This window comes from Onychostoma macrolepis, chromosome 06, assembly GCF_012432095.1.
Source record: "Onychostoma macrolepis isolate SWU-2019 chromosome 06, ASM1243209v1, whole genome shotgun sequence".
NCBI lineage: Eukaryota > Metazoa > Chordata > Actinopteri > Cypriniformes > Cyprinidae > Onychostoma > Onychostoma macrolepis.
The window spans coordinates 7,661,391-7,685,449 of record NC_081160.1 but is presented as its reverse complement, the minus strand read 5'-3'; the positions used below and the strand labels follow the sequence as shown (position 1 = coordinate 7,685,449).

Genomic DNA, 24,059 nt, shown 5'->3' with positions numbered 1-24,059 from the left:
ACCATGGTTAATTTTCATAAGAGATGATAATAACCCTGTTTGTGACATCTTTGTTTCTCTCCAACTGAGGTTCATTGACTTCTGTTAAATAATTTTCTTACTGTATGTTCAATAAGCTTATTAGACATTATTTCACTTTGCAGGCCACCAAAAATGGTAACATCTAGTTACCCAAAAGCACACAAGTTAATACCATGATGTTGCCGTTTTGGACAATTTAGTATTATCAGGTTTTTTGAACACTACCAAGATGGTGGTACCATGGTATTCTCTAACGTGCTTTGAAATATCATGGTATGTGAATTTGGTATTGTTTAGGTTTGTACCATTATATATATATATACATATATATATATATATATATATATATATATCCAAATATCATGGTATGGTCATCTGGCACTTTTTGTAAGGACAAACATATAAACACAATATTTTCAAGATTTAATTTGTAAACCCCTTTGGTTTTTGTAAGCTTTGAATGATTGAGATGTTCCTCATGCTCCAGACTCATACTATTTTATGAAATAAATGGCTAGATCTTATCTCTTTATCTCTTCATTATCTGATGTTTGTTCAGGTGAATTAACTCACAGCTCTTTTAATCTTTATCCAGGTAAAATTTTAACAGCTTTAAAGATTTAACAGGATCAGCTTTTAATTAAAGTAAATTCTGCCAAAATATCAGTGCATTTGAAAGCATCAGCAGTGTTTGACAGCACTTTGACAGTAATGACAACATGAGAAACCAACACGGCTGTTTATTAGAATTCATTTACAGTAGTTAGCCTTTAATTTACTTGCAGTGTAACTGATAAAGTGAAACTCAGCCTTTCAGTGTGTGTAAATGAAACCACCTGTTCTCTCTGTCCAGGGTGAACTTTGACCTCCTGGCTCAGTGTTGCACAGGCTCTGCGTGTGTGTCTTACGCCAGATGAGCTGAATAGTGAAATATGACTCCACAGGACACAATCAATGTGCGTGTGTGTGTGTGTGTGTGTGTGTGTGTGTGCGCATTAGCATGTGTGGGATAGTGTTGATTTTCCCTTCCTGATGTTTTGAACTGTCTTTCACAGCTGCATGAGTACTTTATGGAACATCCGATAGGGGAAGATTTGATTTGCAAATTGTTTTGTGAAGCAAAACAGACAGAGGGGTTAAGAGGTAGAGAGTGCTTGAGGGTGAATATTGCATGTACTGATGTGTTCCTGCTCCCCATCCATTTGAATAAAAGCAGTATGAATAAAAGCAGCTCAGACATTCTGCTAAACTTCTCCTTTTGTGTTCATACAGGTTTGGAACAACATGAGGGTTAGTAAATAATTACAGAATTTTTATTCTATGGTGAACTAACCTTTTAAAATATTGCAGTCTTATTTCCTCAAAAAGTTAAAAAACTCGGATATCAAAACATTACCTGACATCACTCAACAAGTGAGCTCATCCTATCCAAAAAAATCCCTTTTTATTTTCTTGAAGTTCCAGGTTTATATCTCTATGTTTTCTTCTCTGATTTGCAAGTTTAAATTTCGCAGTTCGGTGACACAATTTCCTTTTTTATGAACCAGTTAGGACTCTTATTTATGTCAAAGTTGGACACCTTTACAATTTTTTTAAAATAATTATCTGTCATGATTTTTCAAAAGCATAGCCAATGATTATTAGACATGCTGAGCTCTTTTTGCATGCACAGACTATGCAAATTTAGCAGCTTTTAACTGTTAAGATACTTGCAACAAAAACAAAACATTCAAATAATGTATTCTTCCATTCTTTCAAGATTTTTTTCCACAGGTGTTTTACCCATTTGTTGAACTATGCATTGAATTGTGTTGTGTTTCAGGTTAACTTAAAGGTAAACTTACCAGAAAATGTACTGTTAATTTTCTGCCAGGACATTATCTGTTTATCTATGTATTTTTTTTTCTTACAGTGTAACTCTTCAAATCTTAAACATAATTAGAATCATATGCACTAATGTTGACTGTATTTATAACGCTCTGTGACTCAAACTCAGTTATTAGTTTACACCTGTGTTATGGCAGAATATATGTTTTCTTTCGTTACGTATCATGACAGTGCTATTCAAAGTACACACTGAAAATACATTTAAACAAATTTTATAAATACATTTCCTTTTGTTTATATGTAAATATGTTTCAAAGTTGGCGGTTTATTTTTTTCTGTTCTCAGCCTCCTTCCCCATTTATGTTCCTGTTTCAAGGGCATTACTATTGACTTGGTGACAGCTTTCAAGCTTCAGGTGAACTCTAGCTTATATAACACAAAACTGAGTCTTGTTGATATACTGTTAATAATAAATAGACAAAACAAACACACACGTGCTTCATGTAACACGGTTTCTCTGTTCCTAACTGTCTTCCGAAGGTCTTTGTCATTGTTGGAGGTCTCGTGGAACTGCCGAACGCAAATGAAACACGGACTAGAAAGTGTTTTCTAACCACACCTGCCTCTCTCTCTCTCTCTCTCTCTCTCTCTAGGAAGTGAGTGGTTCATATTCGTCTAGTGGGAGAGTAGCAGACAAATATAGTGGTGTAGGAGAAAAAATGTCGAATCAGGACTCAAACTTTGGTGGATGTGAGTACCTTTTGGCTTTTATAATACAGTAATTCAGTTTCTTTTAAATTGAACATTTGAATTTTTTAATTCACCCTAAAGATGTCTACATTTGGCTATTTAAAGGCTGATTCAGGAAATTTTTAACTGTACTATTTGCAGCCTCTACATTGTTTTATGTGATTTACATGTTTGTGGAAATTCAGTTTGTGTTTGTGTGTGTGTGTGAAGGCGACATGATTAAAGACTTCACACATTGCTGTCTAGCATGATGACAACTGTGATGACAGACTTCAGCTTTAGTGCTCATGCATGTATGTGTATGTACATATGTACATGTGTTTGGATTTCTGCTGCAATCTTGTTCTTAAGGCACTTATTTCGGTTACTTTGAGTTTTCATACAGTTTTAAAAGTACCCCATATCATACCCAAACTTTACTTTACAATGATTGAGTGTACATTTTTTAAGTATATGCAGTGACAATAGTATGCTAGTGGGAGGCCTGTGTAATTTAATAGGTTTGTTTGACAGGTGAGTTGATTTGTGTTTGGTCAGTGTCTGCATGTGTCTGTCTTTGGTTATCCCTCTTTCATTCTTTAAATCAGCTCGTCTTTTAATAAATAGACAGCATTGTTTACGACTGGTCCACACACGTACACAGACATTCACACATGCATATCCTCCTGCATATCCTGATGTATTGTCCATCACTCAAGTGTGCCGCATTCTCTTGAGTGTTGGTGTCTGACATCATGTGATGCATGGCTTTAATGCTGTCCAGGAGAATCAGCTGAAATTTTAATTTGTGTGATTGTATTTTTGTGATTTTGTATTCTCCGCAGTTTTTTAAGGGCCAAAGTTGGCTACCTAGATTTTTCAATTTTATGAGAGAATTTTTTTTTTTTCTCACACACATACAAAATGAATTTCCACCAAAAAAAAAAAAAAAAAAAAACTAACACTGGCTTCTCTAATCTTTTTGTATTCTATCTGTTTTCTTTTTCTTTTTTATATAATTTAAAAAAAAACTTGCTAATAATTGTTATAATATTTTTTCATATCATTGCTCTTTAGTTGATTTTGATTGCTTTCATTGTCCTCATTTGTAAGTCTCTTTGGATAAAAGCGTCTGCTAAATGACTAAATGTAAATGTAAAGGTTAATGTAACATAAAAAGCACACAGCATCCATAAATGTCCAATCAACACAATTTCTAAACAATTATGGCTGTTCACATTAAAGTGACATCAAATCAGGTTTATTATAGTTTACTAAAACTAAAAATTATACTATAAAAAATCTAATTATACAATAAAAAACAAATAAAAACAAAACGAAACGATAAACATGTTGTTGCTTATAATAATGTTAATTTTGTTACTTTAAAAAAATTTACATATAAATTTAATTAAATATAAAACATTTAGTTTAACTTGATGTACTAAATAACTAAAACTAATTAATAAAACTGCCATTTTCAGTGACCGAAGTCCTGACTTTATGCCAACACATACAAACAAATGTAAGACCTTTCTGGAAGTGCTTTATAATAATAATGCTTTGTAGTAGCTGTCATCTCCTCTTTAAATGGAGAAAGTTCTGTTGAAAATTGTGTTTATCCTTATTTATTCACCCTCACATTGTTCCAGTTTTGTATGTTGTTTTTTCCATGGAACACAAAAGGAAACATTTTTGAAGAATTTTCCAGACAAGTTTCCATGTCTGTTAAGTTCCAAAAACATAATAGGCACCACAGAGGTAGACCATATGACGTGTGCACTACAAGCCATACCATAGCTTTCTAAGGAACAGATTTATATTATTTATTTATAAATCATTATCAGTCAATATAGAGCTGTTCTTTACACAAAGCTCAGAAGGTTTGGAATATAGCTAACTTGTTGTATGGACTACACCAAACGTGTTTGGTAAACTATCCTTTTAATTGTTATATAAATTTAAAGATGTGAAATGGGCTGTTAGTGCATTTTATTAAAGCCAAGGATGAATGACCCTAAAATCTCTCAGACAGTAGGGTGCCTCTCCCCCTCAGTGTGTCTGTCTATCTGTCTCTCTGTGACTTCAGGTTAAGGGCATGTTGAGTAGCTTATCTAAAAAAAGGCCTAGCAGACTGGCAATCTTTTAAAGAGGAGGAGGGTAATGGTAGGGGCCTCTGAAATACAGCCAGCTGTCCCTGCGCTCCATCACTCTGAGGTGAACCGGACAGTAGACTGGAGCTGGTCTCCAACCATACACTCACACTTTCACACACGGACGCTGGGTGTCTATAGGGGTCTCCAGGTGGGATCTGGATTGTCCAGGTGACACTATTGTAACGTTGAGGAACATAGAGGCGACATCAGGTGAGTGTGATTCAACGGAAGTGATTGCTGATATCGATGTCTGAGAGGACTAGAGAGAAAGTTTCATTTGGAAGATGCATGATTTATAACTTAAACAATTTTTGATGAAATAATCAGTGCTAATGATTAATTCATAATATGACACTAATCTCATAAAAGTATTGATTTTGAGCCTTTTTTTAAATGAAAAAGGTAAAATTGGTTGAGTTGAAATTAATAAGTACATATTTCCAGGTTTAAAGCACATAAGGCCAATGGCGCACGCGCACGTGTTCGAGAGCGCTCATTAAGATTGCATGAAGAGGACACATGGCATATTGTTACATCATAATGGAGTTGAGCATTGAATTGATAAGTATTTTTTATATAAACATAAAGTAACAAAAGGGTTCTTTTGCTAACCAAAGACTTTCAGATCTCAGCAAGACAAGAACTTTAAGGTTTTAGCAATTCAAAACCCATTATGCTTTTCATTTAACAATAACAGTTCACTGAGTAGCGGCAGTTGGCTTCAAAAATTAAAAGTTATATGAACAATTATATGGACAATGTGAAGAAAAGTGTAAAATGAGATGAGTGATACATGTCTTTTTTCTAATGTGCATTGTAGCTGCTGTGTGGCAGTGAGTGTCAGTTATATATGTCACTTCACTCCATGAGTGTCTTAGAATAGAGTCCCAAAGACCGGGCTTTCTGAATTTAGCCCGTAAGCTACTGCTGCATTCCATAGACTAGAGTCTAGAATATTACAGGCCTGCTGATATACTGCTTACACAGTTTAATCACACATTTAGCAGATGTCAAATACTGCTAGTTCTGACACAAAAAAAAAAAAACGTGAACCAAAACCAGAGAAGTAATTTATCAAAATAACCAAAAAGCAATCATTCTACACTACTTCCTATTTCTGTTAATCATAAAAAGTCAGAACTGTGGCAGATAATCATGTTAGAGAAGTAGAAATATTAATGATAGACAAGTGACCGATATAAAGATTGCTATGGCTTTGCATTTTAGGAAGTTACTCTTCCTGGGCACCTCACAATCTCTCTCTCTCTCTCTCTCTCTGAAACATGAGACTAACGGGCCTTGGTTTAAAATAAGTCTTCTTTAATTGCTCTCGGTATTGTGGATACTTCACGTCATGGTAAAGCCGCCAACCCCTGCGGTTCTAGATACTTGGAGGTGTTCTGGAATGTTCATCGTACATCTTCTCCGCTGATGTATTTCTCTATCATGACAAACGTGTGTGTGATCCCTCTGTCTCCACATCCCCTCGTCTCTGTGTTTGAAAAGTGTCAGATACCCTCAGGTGTAGAGTTTCTGTTCAACAGCTACTAAAGCTTGCTTATTCTGGATCTGAATCATCTCTATCCCTCTGCTGGGCTAGTTTTACACTGGCATGCTCTGAATAACTGCTCTGCTAAAATTAACGGTTCAGGGAACATGTCTTGGTCACATGGTGATACGGTCATGCTTTACTGATGCAAGAAAAGCAGTGTGGGTGTATGACAGCACAAAGATCTGGCTTGAAATTGTCAGCGAATAGCATTGCAGGACATCCTCCATGGGCTCTTATCTTTAGCGGTGATGGATAGAATTCAAATATTCAATCAATGAAGAATTTAAAATGTGCAGCTATTCAAAAAGCTAGCATGCGACTGCCAATAATGTTTTGATATTTAATTCGTAAATCATCTTAAACTTAATCATACAGGTTTTCACAGTAATGTCTTATGTGCTTTATGTAACTTAAGATTATTTTTTAAAGCTATTTTACTAATTTTAATATGGTATATATTGTATGGAAGCTTGTTTTAAAAAAGAAGGTGAGCTTTCTCACGATCGACTTTTTCTCGCAATTGTGAGTTTATATCTCACAATATATCTCACAAACATTTACAGAGTTTACAATTCTGTTTTTGTTTCCGCCACTGAATGATAAATAGAAAAGGTAACTGTGACTTTTTTCTCACAGTTCTGACTTTTTTCTCGCAATTGCAAGTTTATATCTTTTTTCTCAGAAATGCAAATTTACGTCTCACAATTTTGAATTTATATCTTGTAATTCTGAATTGTGAGATAAACTCAGAACTGCTAAAAGTCAGAATTGTGAGAAAAAGATTAAAAAATGTAAATATTACCTTTTTGTTCCATGATGGAAATACATTTCCATACTATAGTATTACGATAGATAATTACTACAGTATTAAGGGTATTCAATGTTCATTATAAAGCAACCTTGTACATCAACCGCTACATTTCTGGCTAATACGGATAAGCCAATAATTATTTCCATGTCATGGCTGATAATCCACTAATGGCCAATAAGAGAATTCTATACCATGATGTTAAAAAAATTAAATGCTTCTTGTAAATATTTAAGTTTTAATTTCTGCTATAATTATATTTAACAATGTTATTATTAAATTCTTGGTATTATAAAAAAGTACTTTAAAAGAGTGCTAGTTGACAGATAAATTTATCATTATTGATAATACCAATACATTAAAAAAGAAACTCTTATATTGTTACTGACAGATATGGTAAAATTATATTGTGCATCCTCATAACCTGCCATGTTACCTCATATGTGTACAACTCTAACCAGAGCTGGTAGTGGTGATGGCTTTGGTGATCCACCTTTGAAATCTGTGATTGATGAGAACGACGTGCATGCTTTATGACATCATTTCTCATCTTGTCATTGGAGCCATCTATAGACTGGGAGACAGAGAGAGAGAGTCAGTATTAGCTGTCACAATACATCCCTGTTGTCAGTTTGACTTTGTCTGGCTAAATTTACTCTTGAAAATATGACTGATGATGTGATCTCTGAGTCAGGGTGAAGAAATGCATTTATTTATGTTCCAGGTTCAGGTTTAATAGCGAATGATGCACACACTGCAACCTGAGTGTGTCTCTGTGTGTATTTCAGCTGCGGGCAGCGCGGGTGTTTCACCATCAAGAGAGGGACACGCCGACGGTGAGGCTGATACTGTGCCTCTCAAGCAGAGACTGGCCTTATACCAAGCTGCTGCTACCAAGGAGGAGAGAAGCCCATCTGTGGTATTTACCAGCATGAACACACACACAAATACTCATGAACATATGCTGGCTCACACACTCATATCATATCACCTGTAGTGAAGGAAAATTAAGCACAGATTTCCTACTTCTTGTCTAAGGCCTTCCACTTCCTATTTAATATTTACAATTCAGAAAAAAAATCCTTTCGGCCCATTTAAGCATGCTGTACTTAATGGCTGTGTAATGCATAATAGATGCATAAAATACAGATTAAATGGATTTGCACTTTATTGATCCCATGTGGGAATTTGGGTTGCATTAAATAAAGTGAGATGCCAGTTACTGGATGAGGTGGAGTATTATTATACAGTGTCCTAAACAATTTGTGTTCGTATCCTAACCAGCTACAACCATGAACATATATTTTGTTGGTTGTTTGGTTTTTACAGAGCCTTTTCGTTGATATACTATTACAGATATATTATTGTTATTTTTATATTTTCTTTTTTAATTTTCATTTTAAAGTTTTAGAAATTTATTGTGTTTTTGTAATTATTATTATTTTTAAACGTCTTCTTTTTTATTAAGCTTGTTTTATTTAGCTTTAGTTATTTTAGTACTTCAGTATATTTGAAAAAAATATATATTTAAAAAATTAAAATATTGCCTTGGCAAGTGAAATAAAATAAGGTTTTTTTATATTTTATTTTATTTCAAGTAATGAAAATATTGTTTTATATTTTTGTTTATAGTTTATTAACTAATGATAATAATCCTTCTGAAAGTACAGAATTATTTTCTAATGGGTAATTTAACATTTAGAATACATTATGCTTAGAACTGTGTTTATTTCTGGTGTGCTGCCCATTGTGAAATCCCATTGGTTCAAAATCCTGATCGCCATTGCTTTATATTAAAAATCAAACATGTTCTGATTGTTTGTCATTTTGTTGCATTCTGCATAATTTTTACTGTCTGTGTGGAGAGAAAAAATTCTTGTCACTAGAATTCTGGTTAGCTCTGTTGGTAAACTAACTCTCTGTCTTTAAGATCTGTACAATAATAAATAGTTTAATATTAAAGCATTAACAACAACGAAAACTGATGCAACTTGTCAATGTATAAAGTAGTATGTTTGTATAATGTGTGTTTCCTTCTAAGTAAAAGAGGAAATTAAAAACTTTGTTTTCAACCTTGTAGCTCCCCCTAGAGGAGAATCATATGTCTCAAATCTATTCTATGTATATTCTGTATGTAAGCTCATACTGTATGTATTTATGAATGTGTCTTACCATTTTATTTTGTGTTTCAAGGTCATGGACAGCTCTGAGCCGTGCTCTCTGCCAGGCGGACTGGCCAGCGTCAAGAAACAGTTTGAAAGCCAAGAGTTCAGTTCCTCTTCTGCATCCCAAAGCACTGTTACACAATACCACTACCAAGAGAAACAGGTAATGCAGATAAATACACAAGGGATCCACAACACTAATTCAATTCCACCAAAAAAGACTAAAACAAGACTTGATGAAAAAGTACAGTTTGCATTGCAATGCTACTGAATCCCCTATTTGGCAGTTGTTCATGCAATAAACATGACTTATTTTCATATCACAAGGCATGAGCAGCACAACGCTGCTGATTATATCACACTAACAGCAGTGAGTTGCATATTGTGTATGTTTGTTTAACAACAGCCAGGTGTTCTCTGTCTTTTGATAGCAGGTGGTGAGCTCATCAGAGGTGACGGTACGAAGCAGTGTTAAAGAAAGCAGCACCTCAAATGCTCAGGTATGCCCACACAAGATGAAAATCCCATTTATATGATAGGAGCAATGCCTAATAAAAAAAATTCTGCTATGATTTACTCACTCTCATACTGTTCCAAACTCAATACAGTTTATTAGGAAACCTATATTTTGTTGCCAGACATTCTTTTTTTGAGGTATCATTTAGGTGCTCTGCTCACTGTTTTCATGTTAGGTTTCCCTGGACCAGAATGTTCATCAGAGTGTGGCTTCAACTTTTGGGGATCATTATGATGAGAAAGGTAGTGTTCAAATATAGTTTAATAACAAATTGTAAGTTACCTCATAACTTTTTTTAATTTCCTCTTTCTCATTTAATTTTTTAACCTGTTAAAGTGATGGTAATTGGAGGAGAGAATTTGCCAAAAATTTCTACTCAAGCCCTGAAACAGCAGCATGAAAAAAGTATTGAGGAGTCCACTCCACCCAAACATATCAAGGTAAAAATGACGTATACCGATAAAGACAGTAAATTATTGTACCTGCAGTGGTTAAAGAAATCATCACTTAAAATATATGGGTGTTTCTTTAAATGTAGGCACTTTTTTGTTCTAGGGTTGATTTCCCCATTTCTTTTATGTATGTCACACAACTGTCTTTTACATAGAGTACAGATCTTACTTGTTTATCTTTGTCAGAAATCCAGGAGCTTTGAAAATTAATATAAGAAATATAAATATGAATATATTTCATATCAATCATAATGTGGGAAATTAAGCTAAAATCATGTAAAAAAGAAAAAAAGAAAAAAGGAAGACATGAAATATGCTTTAGCAAAGCCATTTTTCCCAAAAATGTTTAAAATGTAATTTACAGAATTATGTTAAACACAATAAATAATTTGAGATGTGGTGGAATTGACAGTTTGGTGTAAAAAAATATATAAAAAATAACAGAATTCTTCTGTGATGCATATCTCCACAAATGAATAAAAAAACTAGTAAGAGTGTAAAATGTGTTTTAAGTCCACAGGGCCAAAAGTGCCCATATTTAAAGGAACACCCATATGTTTTTTGTACATAAATCAACATAAATCTACAATGACTATTCTATTCAAGCATATTTCTTTCTAGAGCCCTGCACGGGCCTTAAATTTAGGCCCTAGCCTGGCCCTGGCCCGAGACGTTCAGGCCCTAGCCCGGCCCGTGTCCAACAGCTTATCAGAAAACCGACCTCCTTCTCCCAAAACAGCTTATACTACTGTTTCAGCTATTAAAATAGTTCAGTTTTGTATGTAATGGCAAAGTAATTATATTTCGTTTAGTTTTTTTATTAAGTTAATTTAGAAAAACATTTGTTGTTCGTTATAAGTTTTTGTTTTTTAAAGTAACGACCAAGTGACCAGCCCCATTCAGTAAGCTGATCATAGTCTATGTTTGATAAATTTTTTAGCCTTCTCAAATCATCACGACTTGCCTAAAATAAAATCTATAGATATAAAACAGTACAAGCATATAACAATGTTTAAACATTAAAACCTAGATAAATCCAATAGTTTGTGCGGAGAGTGGAAGCTAAAGCACGCTTTGCAGGATAGGCACCAGCGCGATCACTTGCATTTTTTAAGTGGATACCCCGTAAATTTTGCTCATAAAGGTAAGAGTGATACATAATTCGGAACTGTAAAGGGTCTACTTTTATTTGTGTGCACTCACAATATCAATAAAACGTTGTGCTTTTGTCAAATAAAGAAAAGAAACAGTGCTTTCTGCCGTCTCGTCTTGAACAGGAGCGCTTCACAAAAATTAACCCAACTCAGCGAATACATGCCTCACAGACATGATAAATATATCTATAGAAAGCTTTAAATAACTACTTAACGAAATAAAATAAATCGAAAACAAAAATTCTTTCATTATAATCATAATCCATAAAGACTCTCTAAAGGTGCGTCTAATGAGGAGACAGCGAGTCAGGATCAGCAACTTCATCCTTGCGAAACGGACTCAGAAAACACTAGTTTATTGGTAAATAATTCAAATATCTTCTTACTATTTCCCCGGACACATTCATGGTAATTATTTTTGCTGGGGCTTCGCAGCAAGCTTTAGTCTATTGTGTACATTTGAACGCAGAAATCTTCAGCAGCGCTGACGACTTGCTGCTGCTGCTGCGGGACACTAAACACCGTCTAGCCGTCAGTCGCGGTAGCACGGTCTCGTGTTGTTTCCACCAGTGCGGCAATTAGTTTTTTCATCACTAACTGATGGATTTCTAAAATATAAAAATAAGGAGAAGCCTAAAACAGGCCCAAGGCCCAGCCCACGTCTGAACTATGATGTGAAAATTGGCCCGAAGCCCGGCCCTAGGGACGTAAAAAAGTCGGGGCCCGTTGGGCCCGGGCTGAAATGCAGGGCTCTATTTCTTTCTATTGCTCTTTTCTCTGCTTATGCATAAACATAAAAGTAGAATATATTTTATGGACAAGATTATGTATTTATAAAAGATTATGCTTGTCTTTTCCTTCTATACCAACAAAGATTGATCTTGATTACAACCAGTTTCCTTGGGCCCCAGTTAATGTTTCTTCAAAGACTACTGCCACAGGTAGCTATGAGACCATGTCTGTCACTAAAACAATGCAAGAGGCCTCTACCTCCTCTGTGGCGTCCTCACAATATGAGGCTGTGGAGCAGTTTTCACAACCAGTATCTGCCACACAACAGTTTCAAGTGACTTCCCAAGTCCCAGAACGTTGTCCTTCCCCTAAGCCAACAGATGCACCTACTTCAGCCAAATATGCTGTCAATAAAGAGCAGTACTCTAAGCAGAGGAACCTCTATGAACTTAAGCGCCTCTACAAGCACATTCACCCAGAAGTGCGTAAAAACCTGGAGCGTGACTTCTTCACTGAAGTGACAGACACAGAGCAAACCTATGTGGACAGTGATGAGGAGGTGAGCAGAGACATTCAACAAGCACGCTATGTTTTTGAAAACAGCGGAAGTACCAGTCCTGGCAAGTGCATAAGTCCAGAGAGAGAGTATTTGGAGTGGGATGAGATCCTGAAAGGTGAGGTGCAGTCAATGCGCTGGATGTTTGAGAACAAGCCCCTAGATTCCATTAAAGATGGCACACCAGATGAAGATGAGGGAAAGAACATAGCCCAACAAGAAATCATCGCTGGAAAAGATGTGAAGTTTACTACATGGATGTTTGAAACACAGCCCATCGATGCTCTAGGTATAGAAAAAACAGATTCAGCAGAGCACAGTGGAAAACTAGATCTAGCAAGGGGAGATGTTCAGACTGCAACATGGCTGTTTGAGACACAACCACTGGACTCACTCAACAGAATTTACCAAGAGGATGAGCAAGAGACACAAGTGATGTATACTAAAGACATTGCAGGGGGTGATGTGAAAACTGCTAGGTACTTGTTTGAAACACAGCACCTGGACACACTTGGACACACTGAGACTATTGATGAAAGTCACTTCCTGCAACTGAAATCAGAGCTTGAAGAAGTCAAGGGTGAAGTAAAGAAAACAACCAAGATGTTTGAGACACATCCCATGTGTGTCATCCGTGGTGACTCGGGTGAGATGCTGGAGATTACCAAGGTGCGACGTGAAGAAACCGAGAAAGGTGATGTCAGGACATCACGCTGGCTCTTTGAAACTCAGCCTCTGGATCTGATCAGCAAAGATCCGAGCAAAGTCAAATTAATCTGTGGGGTCTCCATAGAGGAAAATTATCAGGGTGGGGTAAACAGGGGAAGATGGCTGTTTGAGACACGGACACTGGATCAAATCAAAGATGAAGAATGGGAAAGCACAAAGATTCAGAAGGAGGAGATCTTAGGAGCAGATGTTAGGAGACACTGCATGACCTTTGAAACACAGCCGATGGATATACTTAAAGATAATACCAATGCAAGACCAATGGAGCCAGAAGACATTTTAGGTGGTGATGTTACTTCTGCTAGGCATTTGTTTGAAACAGTGCCAATGGAGAATCTTAAAGAGTTACTAGAAGTTGGCAAGCTACAAAAGGTGGTAGCTTCAGAAGAAGAGAAAGGCGATGTGAGACACCAGAGGTGGTTGTTTGAAAGCAAACCTCTTGAGCAGATCAGAGAGGAGAAGAAAGAGGTCACACGGACCATTAATCTAGAGGAGCTTGAAAAGGGTGATGTCACGAATTACAAGGAAATATTTGAGACCATGGACCTGAGCAAATGTACAGATGCACAAAAAATACAAGTGGAGGGTGTCACCAGCGGCTCAGTGAAATCAAATAAAGTATTATTTGAGTCAACACCAATGTATGCTGTACAGGACAGCTCAGGACACTACCATGAAGTTAAAACTGTGCGCAGAGAGGAAGTTGTAAAAGGAGATGTGAGAAGCTGCAAGTGGATGTTTGAAACTCGTCCCATTGATCAGTTTGATGAGAGCATCACTAAGTTCCAGATAATCAAAGGAATATCTAAAGAAGAAATCCAATCAGGTGATGTCAAAACTGCCAAATGGCTTTTCGAAACCCAGCCACTTGACGGCATTAAGTATTTCAACTTAGAGGAAGAGGACAACAGGAAAAATGAGAGCATTGAGATCCAAAGAGGTGATGTTAAAACATGCAGATGGTTGTTCGAAACCCAACCAATGGATGTCTTGTATGAGAAAGTAGAGACAAAGACTGAGGACACCACAGATGTCCAGAAAGGAGATGTTAAAACCTGTACATGGCTTTTTGAGACTCAGACTCTTGACAGCATCAAGGATGAGTCTGAGACAATCCTGAAAACTTGCACAGTAAAGCAAGATGATGTAAAAGGTAAGGATGTACGTCTAGTGCGTTTCCTATTTGAGACTGAAAACCTAGAAAACATCACTGACAACGAGGATCATAGTGGCTTTAAGCGAATCACTGAGATTGACATTCACTCTGGAGATGTCTCACGAATGAAATACATCTTTGAGAATCAGTCATCTGATATCATGACTTCTACATCTGAGGAGACCATGCAGAAACTCAAATGCCGTCAAGCAGAGGACATTCAGAAAGGAAATGTGGTGAACTGTACCTGGATGTTTGAAAACCAACCAATTGATTCCATCAGGGCAAATTCTGAAGAACTCAAGGAGTCACGCACAGTAACAGATATTCAGGGAGGTAATGTTGATAAAGGTCGCTTCATTTTTGAGACATACTCATTGGACAAGATTCAGGAGGAGGCATCTGATACTGAGATCAGCAAACTCCAAAGCATCATACACAAGGAGATAGAGAAAGGGGATGTAAAAAACTACACCATGATGTTTGAGACTCAACCACTGTATGCTATCAGGGACAAAGAAGGACACTATCATGAGGTTACTACAGTCACAAAAGAAGAGATTCTGCGAGGAGATGTGGTTGGGGCAAGATGGTTATTTGAGACAAAGCCCCTAGACTCAATTAGAGAAACAGATGAGGTTTATGTCATCAAAGCAGTTACTGAAGAAGACATCCAAAAGGGAGATGTCAGCACAGCCAGGTGGAGGTTTGAAACTCAGCCTCTAGATGAAATTGCAGAGGATATGAAAGTTGCTGTTAAAACAGTAGCAGACATCCAAGGGGGGGATGTGAAAACAAACAAACAGCGTTTTGAAATGGATGACCTTTCAAAGAAATATGTGAAAACTGTTAGTGTCAGTGAGATTCAGAGAGGTAATGTGAGAAGCTCCACATGGATGTTTGAAACACGTACTATCGACAAGATCCGGGGTGAAGGTTCGGAGTATGACGAGATGGAGAAGGTGACACATGAAGAAGTGGTAAAAGGTGATGTTAAGCAGTCTGTGTGGCTCTTTGAAAAGGAACCACTTGATCGCATCAAGGAAGTTGATGAAACAGACACTGTCATTTCTCGTGAAGAAATCCCAAAAGCTGATGTGAAAACAACAACATGGTTGTTTGAAACCACCCCCCTTACCGAGTTCAATGAGAGCAGTGTGGAGAGAAAAGAGATTGTTGGTAAGAGCATCAAGGCAACCCTAGAAGAGTTGTATACTCAGAAAATGGTTGAATCACAAGGTATTCTAATTGAGGCAGATGAGATTGGAGACGTCAGAATGGCTAAATACAAACTTCTAAGCCAGGACACTCCAGAGATCCAGAGAGAAGAGGTAATACATGGAGACCTGAACAATATTATGATGAACCTGCTCAACAGATGTGAGACAACAGAGAGGGCAATCACCATAGACAAGGAGGAAAGAGGAAATATCAATTCAACTGTCCAACAGCTCTTTAATCAGAATAAGAGTGATAATGTTGAGAAAGAGCAAATTATCAGAGGAGATATCCAAGAGGCAATTAATAACTTGCTCAAGCAAGAAGGATCTTCCAAACGTGGCATTCTGATTCAAGAAGATGAGAAAGGAGATGTGAAGATGACCATATACTCACTCCTCAATAAAGAAAGTGAGAGCATTCTTGAGAAAGAGGATATAGTTAGTGGAAATATTCGTGGAACATTGCATAGGCTGCTGGGCAGTGCTGATGCAAAGGACCCGTCCTCTAAGATAACTGTGGAAGAAGCAGAGAGAGGAAATGTCAGTTTTTATTCTACGTGTATTGAGTCTGGAGCACTGGACTACCTTAGGCAACTTCAGATGGGGACTGATGAAATTGTTGAGGAAAAAGTTAAAGAAAAGATTATTGGAGGTGATGTAGAGCAAACAAAACAGATTTTAAGAAAGAGCCAGCAAACAATAGGACGAACTGTTGCTGAAGATGATATTGTACCTGGTGATGTAATTAACACAGTACAGGTGTTTATGATGGAACCTGTAGTATCCCAGCATAACATGCAGAAAGTTGAGATAGTAAAGGGAGACTTGAGAGCAGCTCTTGATTCCCTCACACAAGTTGTAAACCAAAGTGTTGTAGTAGAAAAAGAAGAGATTGTCAAAGGAGATATCTGCACAACACTTAGGTCTCTTGAGGAGGCTCAAAACCAACTAAAAGAAATAGAAAAGCCTGAGATTGTCCCTGGTGACATCAGGGGTGCATTAGAATCTCTTGAAAAATCATCATCTGCAAAGACTGAGGTAATTATTGAAGATGTGGTCCCAGGCGATATTATTGGTACCTTGAAATCCCTGGAGGAGGCAAAGCAGGCGGTGAAAGAGGTTGAGAAGGAGGAGATTGTTAAAGGTGACATTCAGACTGCCCTCCTTAGTCTTCAAGAGGCTTCAACTGAAAAGAGGGTGTTCCAGCACCAAGTAAGTGAACAGGGTGATGTGAAAGGTACAATTCATCTCTTACTGGAGCCAACCTCATCCCCACATATGCAGAGGAGGCCAAGCACAGAGGGTGACATAAAATCTTCCATCAAATCACTTTATGAGCAGGAGCAAGTGCAAATTGAGAAAGAAGAGGTGATTAAGGGAGATGTCCAGGGCACCATTAAATCCCTGATGAAGAAGAAAGAGCAATCAGGCCACAAATCAAAAATGAATACTCACAAGAAAGCTAAAGTTCCCATTAAGAATCCAGTTCCCCCTCAACAAGCAGCCCGTGAATGCCCCACTGGACCTAAAACTGAGGAAAAGCCAACAAATCCACCTCCAGTGAGAAACATGCAGCAGAGCAGCACACAAAGGACATCTGAGATCAAATCTTCAGAAAATCAAACGACTTCTGAGGATTATCGTTCTACTACTAAACAGATGACAACAGCTGTTCATGCACAAGAGTCCTCTCAGAGCTCTCAAAAGGCAAACGTCAAGGAGCAACATATCAAACAAAAACAGAACACTCCTAGTCCAGTGATAATAAAGAAGAAGCATTTTGGAGGTAAGATGAGTGAGAAGAAATCTGAAATTGCAGCTGTGTCTTCAGCAATGAGTACATCAATGGAGGCATCACAAACTAATATTAGCATGAAGCAAACCGAGGAGACAAAGACAGTCACAAAGGTTCAGACAACTGTGACAACAGAACAAACCACTGTAAACCAGAAGCAGAACATCAAGAATTTAAAATCAGAAAAAAATGTTAAGAGCCTGAACCGCAATCTCAGTCCCAAAGGAATGATAAAAAAAGTGAAACCACAGCCAGAAATTCACTTTCCACCACCTCCGATTTCTCCTCCACCTCCCTCTGAATCAGAGCTCTCTTTGCCTCCTCCTCCCTCACCAGTGGCAGAAAGTGATGTCCAGCCAGCCCTCTTACCACGTCCTTCTCTAGTCATGAGACAGGACAGTGACCTTCCCCCTCCACCACCTCCACCCCCTGTAATGGAGTCAGACACCGAATTCTTTCCACCACCTCCTCCACCCCAAGACCTCCTCCCTCCTCCTCCATCTCAGCAGGAACTCAGTTCTGTTGCCCAACCTGAAAAGCCAAAAGGCCGAACTTTATTCAAGGTGCCAAAACCTGAGCCTCCCAAGCAACCACAGCCCAAAACATTTAAATGGCAGAAAAAACAACCTGCACCAACTCCACCACCTCCACCTCCACCTCCTCCATCAGTGGCAGAGCAGAGTGAAACAGTTGTATCAAACATAACCACAGTTACCGAAACAACAGAGAACATCACTAAGCAAAAGGAATTGGTTAAAACAATTGAACCTCCGGCTCCACATATTCCTAAAGTTTCATCAGCAATGCCAGTGCTACAACCAGCAGCTGAGGAACCACCACGCACTAAAAAGGTATTTGCACCAGTAAAACTCCCACCTCCCCCCGACCCTTCTGCTCAAAAAACAAGACCTGCAAGTAAATTCAAAACACCACTCATGCTTGCAGAGGAAAAATATCGCAAACAAAGAGAGGAGGCTGAAAAGGACAAGGGAGAAACTACTCCCACCTCACCCCCACCTACTAAACCATTTAATGTCAGCGAAATGAAGGCTGAAGCAGAGTCAAGCACACAGAAAGCTGAACAGCCTCAAATGACTCTTCGGACACAGCAAGAAACACCTAAAGAACCAGAGGCTAAACAGAAGCCAACCATGCTTCCCAAAGAAACAGCAGAAAAACTTGCCCCTCCAAAAAGTCCACAGACTCCACCAAAGCAAAAGCCACCTGCAAATTTTCAGATAAGCAAACCTTCATTTCCAAAAGTTGGTAAGAAAACAACCACAGAATCCTCTAGCACTGTATTAGATAAAAAGCAGGCATCTACCACTGCTGCCTTAGAAATTAAAAGCCATCCAGCCCCTGCAGTTCATGCACTCTCTGTTGCGGAACAAGTTGAGTGTACAAAAGCTGACTCTGTAAAACAAGAGAGCATCCAGGCCACAAAAAACATTCAAAGTCAGATCACTGCTTCTGCTCAAGCAGAAGAGATCAAGAGCATAGAGACTTGTGTGGCGCAAGAAGTCAAGAAGGTTCCTTCTCAGACCACAAAGATCCCAAAAGTGACCCCTAGCTTTAAGGTGAAAACATTTAAGGTGCCTAAGGTAGAGAAGCCAGAGAAACAAGAAGACAGAAAGGACACAGTTCAAACAATCAGCACAGAGCAAACAGTCACAGAAACAGGAAAAAATGAAGTCTCTCAAGTGTCCATGAGTCAGGAGGGCCTCCAAAAATCCACCAGTGCTGAAGTGAAAATTGAGAAAAAGGAGGAAATGAGACAAACCAAGCAAGACACCAAAATGGAGGTCCAGTTGAAGAAGCAAAGAAAAACATCAGTTAAGCAGCCACCACCTGTGGCACCAAGACCATCAGTTGAGATACATCAAATACAACCAGCAATATCAACAGAGGTACATCAAGGACAAGGGCAGACATCTGTCATTCAGTCACATCAAGCAGTGAGAGAGGAACACGTTCAGATTCACGAGGAGAGGACGGTCACTCAGACCACAGTTCAACAACAGAGCACTCAACAGAAAAGTAAATTCCAGATCAAGAAGCAGGTAAAGCCTCCACTGCGACCTTCAAGCAGAGAGGAGGTCATAAAACAGTCAATGCAGAAAGAGGAGCAAAACAAAACAGAGATTACAAAAACAGCAGAATCGGAAATGAGTGCATCAATGACATCCGAAAGTTCTTATGCACAAAAATGTGAAGAAATTCTGAAATTGTTGTGCTATATCAAAGAGTTTGAAGGAGCTCCTGCAAAACTGAACCCAAAGTCATTACAGACAATGCTGAGTATCATTCCTGATTGGCTAGTTGCTTCTGAAGAGAAGGCTGATTTAATCCGTACTCAGTACAACAAGCAAAAAATGAGAGAGGTCATAATCTATGTGCAGAACCTTGCCCTGGCTAAACTACATTTTTTAGAGGGAAATTTGTCCGTTTCAGAGATGGCCAAAAATGAGTCATCACAGGAAAAGAAAATAGTCGGTGGAGCCACACAGAAAATATCTAAGATTACTATTGGTTCAGCAAAAATAGAGACTCAGAAGAAAGTAGTGGAGGAGAAGAAGACAGAGAGCCAGATTGAATCAAAGATATCAGAGCTCAAAATGCCACCTGAGCTAAGAATGCGGACACCGTCACCTACGTTCATCTGTATTGAGTCCGCCAAGAGGACAGACTCTCCCTTGCAAGTGACTCCATCACCCCCTCTCTCTTACAGGTCGGGCACCACACCAACACCTCCACCTCGCTGGTCTGAAACACCAACACGTCTGAACCAACACACACCATCCCCTACAATGAGTCGCTCTGAGAAGCTAGCTAAACTAAGAGATACCACAGCCAAACTCTCGCAAGGCATGACTCCACCACCCATGCCTTTGCCAGAGTACGTAATAAAGGCCCAAACAGATTTGGAAGGGTCTCGCTCATCCAGCTGTTCAGAGATTACCTTTGAGACTCACATGATGGAATCATCCTTGACAGATGTCATAGATATCCATGGAGACTCCATGATGACTGTAAAAGACAAGCGTGAGTTCTTTGAAGAGGCTCAGAAAGCAGAGGTCTGTCGTGCATATGTACGCAAAGACCCTATTGACATCCCAGAGCGTCTTGGACCAGATACAGAAGATAATGAGCCAGAGATCCCAAAATCCATCGACGCCCATGAGAAAATATTAGAGGACTTGCCCAAGGTTGACCTGTCCAGGCTTGTTAACAAATTCGAGTCTCCCCAGCCTAAAGTTTATGTGCGGAAGGAGCCCATTGTGATTACTGAGAGACTTGGAAGTGACACAGAAGATGTTGAATCTGAGAAGAAGTCATCTTTGGTGGAGGACATACCAAGCTTTGATATTAAAGCCCTCAAGAATGTCTTTGAAATGGGTGAGCAAGCCCACCAGCACCTAAGGGAAGAGAGAAAGAATCTTGAGAAACAAGAGGAAGCACCTGAAGGATTCTGTAAAACTAAATCTGTAACTGAGCACTTCTCCACTGTAGATGAGTTTGGAAACACTGTAACAGGCTCAAAGATGGAAACAACCTCCCACTCTCAGAGTGTGACAACCCGTGGTGATCCACCGACTTACGCAGATGTAGTAAGAGGAAATGTTCCTGTCCTGGATGTTCCACCAGAGGCCTCTGCAGAAGAGTTACTAAAGAACTTCCAGCAGACTTGGGCAGAGAGTGAAAATGTCTTCAAAAACCTGGGCTTCACTGTGTCTGAGCAGCACAGATCTCAGACTGTTTCACACCAGCACCAGACTGTGGCCACCGGTAAATCTATGTGACAAGCATGGAAAGGTTAACAAGAGTGCAGAGTGATGACTAAAACAGTCCTGGTGTGTTTGCATTTGACAAATAGTGATGCTTTAGGCATTCCCGTCTGTACTTTTATTTTGATCTTTTAGTTTGTGTTCATAATAGAGTGCTGCTAAACTAGATAGTCAAAGTGAATATGATTATTATTCTGTTATTATTGATGGAATATTTGTGTATATGTGTAGTATTGCCTATTATATGTATCAAGACCGTGCTGAGGTCCTAATGTGATGTTTGCATTTGTATTGCACTACATGTAGTGTTTAAATGTTTTCATCCTAACTACTATACTAACAGCTTCTTGTTTCTTTTTCATATTTTCTTACTTACCAACCTCTGCTCGTAAAAGTATAATTAAACTGTCTGGTGTCTACCCATGTGAGTCTGTTTATGAATGTGTATGAATGTGTTCTAACAGATTTAAAAGCATTTTCTGATGCTAGTCTCTCTCTCTGACAGAAAATACGGGTGCCAGAGTCCGAACTGTGTCGGGTATGTCGGAAGAGGGTGTATCCCATGGAGTCTCTCATAGCAGACAAGCAAAACTTCCATAAAAGCTGTTTTAGATGTGCCCACTGCAGCAGCCAGCTAAGGTAGAGGCTTCTTTTTACATTAATCCTACATGTTTTCAACATTAATCCTACATGTTTTCAACATTTTAATTTGTTACAGTGTGGAATAAGATGGAAAAATTATGATGATATGCATCATAATTCCATGCAGGTTTATTTGATTTGATTGTTATGAGTATGTGAGCTGTTCTTGTTGTAATGACAGAATACACTATACCGCCATCTAGTTTATATCAGATTCAAATCTGATATTTGTGTATGGCTGATATCTCATATTTGTGCTTCTCTCAGTCTTGGAAATTATGCTTCTCTCCATGGACGAATGTACTGCAAGCCACACTACAAACAACTTTTCAAGTCTAAAGGGAACTATGATGAAGGGTTTGGAGAAAGGCCCCACAAAGAACTTTGGAGTACAAAGAATCAGAACAACTCATCAGAGACAAATAACATGAAAAACAACCCTCCTGTCAATTTTGATGTCAAAGTAACTCACAGCCCACAAGAAAATGACCCCAACACCACAGAGAGGATGACTCAAGAAAAGACGAATGATGACATTAAGAAGCCAGCAAATAAAATGGCAGTTGTGTGGCCACCCCTCAGTGATTCCCAAAAAAAGTCATTTAATTTGGAGGATGAAATAAAGGTAGTCAAACCTGTCTGGCCCCCTCAAGTTGAATCAGAACTCTCGGGTAAAGAGAATAATGAACCAGCAGTAAATAAGAAGCAAACTACAATTACTAGTGGAAACTCTGCAGAAAAAGTCCCTAAAGAAAATGGTGGAGGGCTTATGTCACCCATAAATATGCCAGAAAATTCATCTACAGATGCTAAAATAACACAAGAGACAGAGGAGCCAACACCAAAACCTGAAACTGCTGAGGGGGGAGAGGATGCCAGTGAAACAGGCAAAGCCATTGAGCCCTCCAACGAAAGCCAGCAGACCACAGAGCAGAGAAATAATGAGACAACTCAAGCCACTGAGACAAAAGAAGGAAGTGAGATGAATGGTCAAAAAGTTGAGGAGGAGTTGGAGAATGGAGTCACAGAAGGATATAAGAATGAAGAGGAAAGTGACAATGCAAATAACACAGATGAAAATGGTACTAAGGAAAGTGAAAAGAAAGTGCAAAGTGAAGTAAATGAGGGAGAAGAGGTAAAAGTGACAATGATAGATGGTGAAAAACCAACTGGCCAAACAGCCAATGGAAACAACAATAATAATAACAACAGCAACTTAATATTGGACAACAAGGCCGGTTTGGCAGGAATTGATGAAATTAAAGAAGGGCTGCTGGACTTCTCCTCAGGGCCCCTTCCTGCTCAGGAACCACTTAAAGAAGAGATCAGCAGTGAGATGAGGGCTTCTGACATATTCCAACAGCTTCAAGACGACAGCTCTGTCTCATCACGTGCCAAATACTCACATGACATAAAAGTGGCAGAACAAGAACAAGAACAGCCCAAAACCAAAACATTGGTTTGCGCTGAGACAGATGACAACCCAAAGTTTAGTCCCTCACGCTTCTTAGATGACATATTTGCAGGTTTTGATGACAGTTCTAGTTTGTTTACTGAATTTAAGGATGATATTTGTAGCAAGGATTCAGCTTCATTTCAGCTGGATGACCTTCTAGATTTTGGAATAGAATCAAAAGGGCAGACGGGCCAACACACTGAGGCAGAAATGAGGAAGAATCCGATCGATAAAAATGACACCAAAGATGCTGGGCTGTTGAGTGAAGCCAGCAGCCTCTGGCAGGATGAAAATGACTTCTTGTCCGTAGAGGATCAAATTAAACAGAACCGATATTATGATGATGACTGATGAAAAAGTAACAATTAACATTGTTTAATCTGCCATACACTCATTTATACATAATCAAAGCTTCTGTCAACATCCTTTAGAACAGTATCAAAGCTCTGTTCATGGAGAGATGAATGTTAGCATGCTCGTATTGAATTTTATACACTGCTCGCAGCAGACAGCACATTTAAACACAATCTAAACCTTTTAAAAAGCATTATTTAAAGCACCTGGTGTGCAAGATAAAATGGGGAAATATGATAATAGTGTTCTTTTT

At 38.5% G+C, this 24,059-nt stretch overlaps 1 protein-coding gene across 4 annotated transcripts in view; it reads left to right on the top strand.

The window, feature by feature from the left end:
- xirp2a (xin actin binding repeat containing 2a) overlaps window positions 1–22,402 on the top strand; it is a 29,516-nt gene extending 7,114 nt beyond the window's left edge. Inside the window, exons 2-10 of one of the 4 annotated variants that reach the window (XM_058778858.1) lie at window positions 2,502–2,598; window positions 7,882–8,012; window positions 9,287–9,421; window positions 9,693–9,758; window positions 9,951–10,017; window positions 10,112–10,215; window positions 12,256–21,355; window positions 21,860–21,993; window positions 22,264–22,402. In XM_058778858.1, the coding sequence (XP_058634841.1) occupies window positions 2,502–2,598; window positions 7,882–8,012; window positions 9,287–9,421; window positions 9,693–9,758; window positions 9,951–10,017; window positions 10,112–10,215; window positions 12,256–21,355; window positions 21,860–21,954 (9,795 nt within the window). In that variant the 3' untranslated portion in view covers window positions 21,955–21,993; window positions 22,264–22,402. The other 3 variants (XM_058778857.1, XM_058778861.1, XM_058778860.1) reach the window with 3 other exon arrangements.
- The last annotated feature ends 1,657 nt before the right edge of the window (window positions 22,403–24,059 follow it).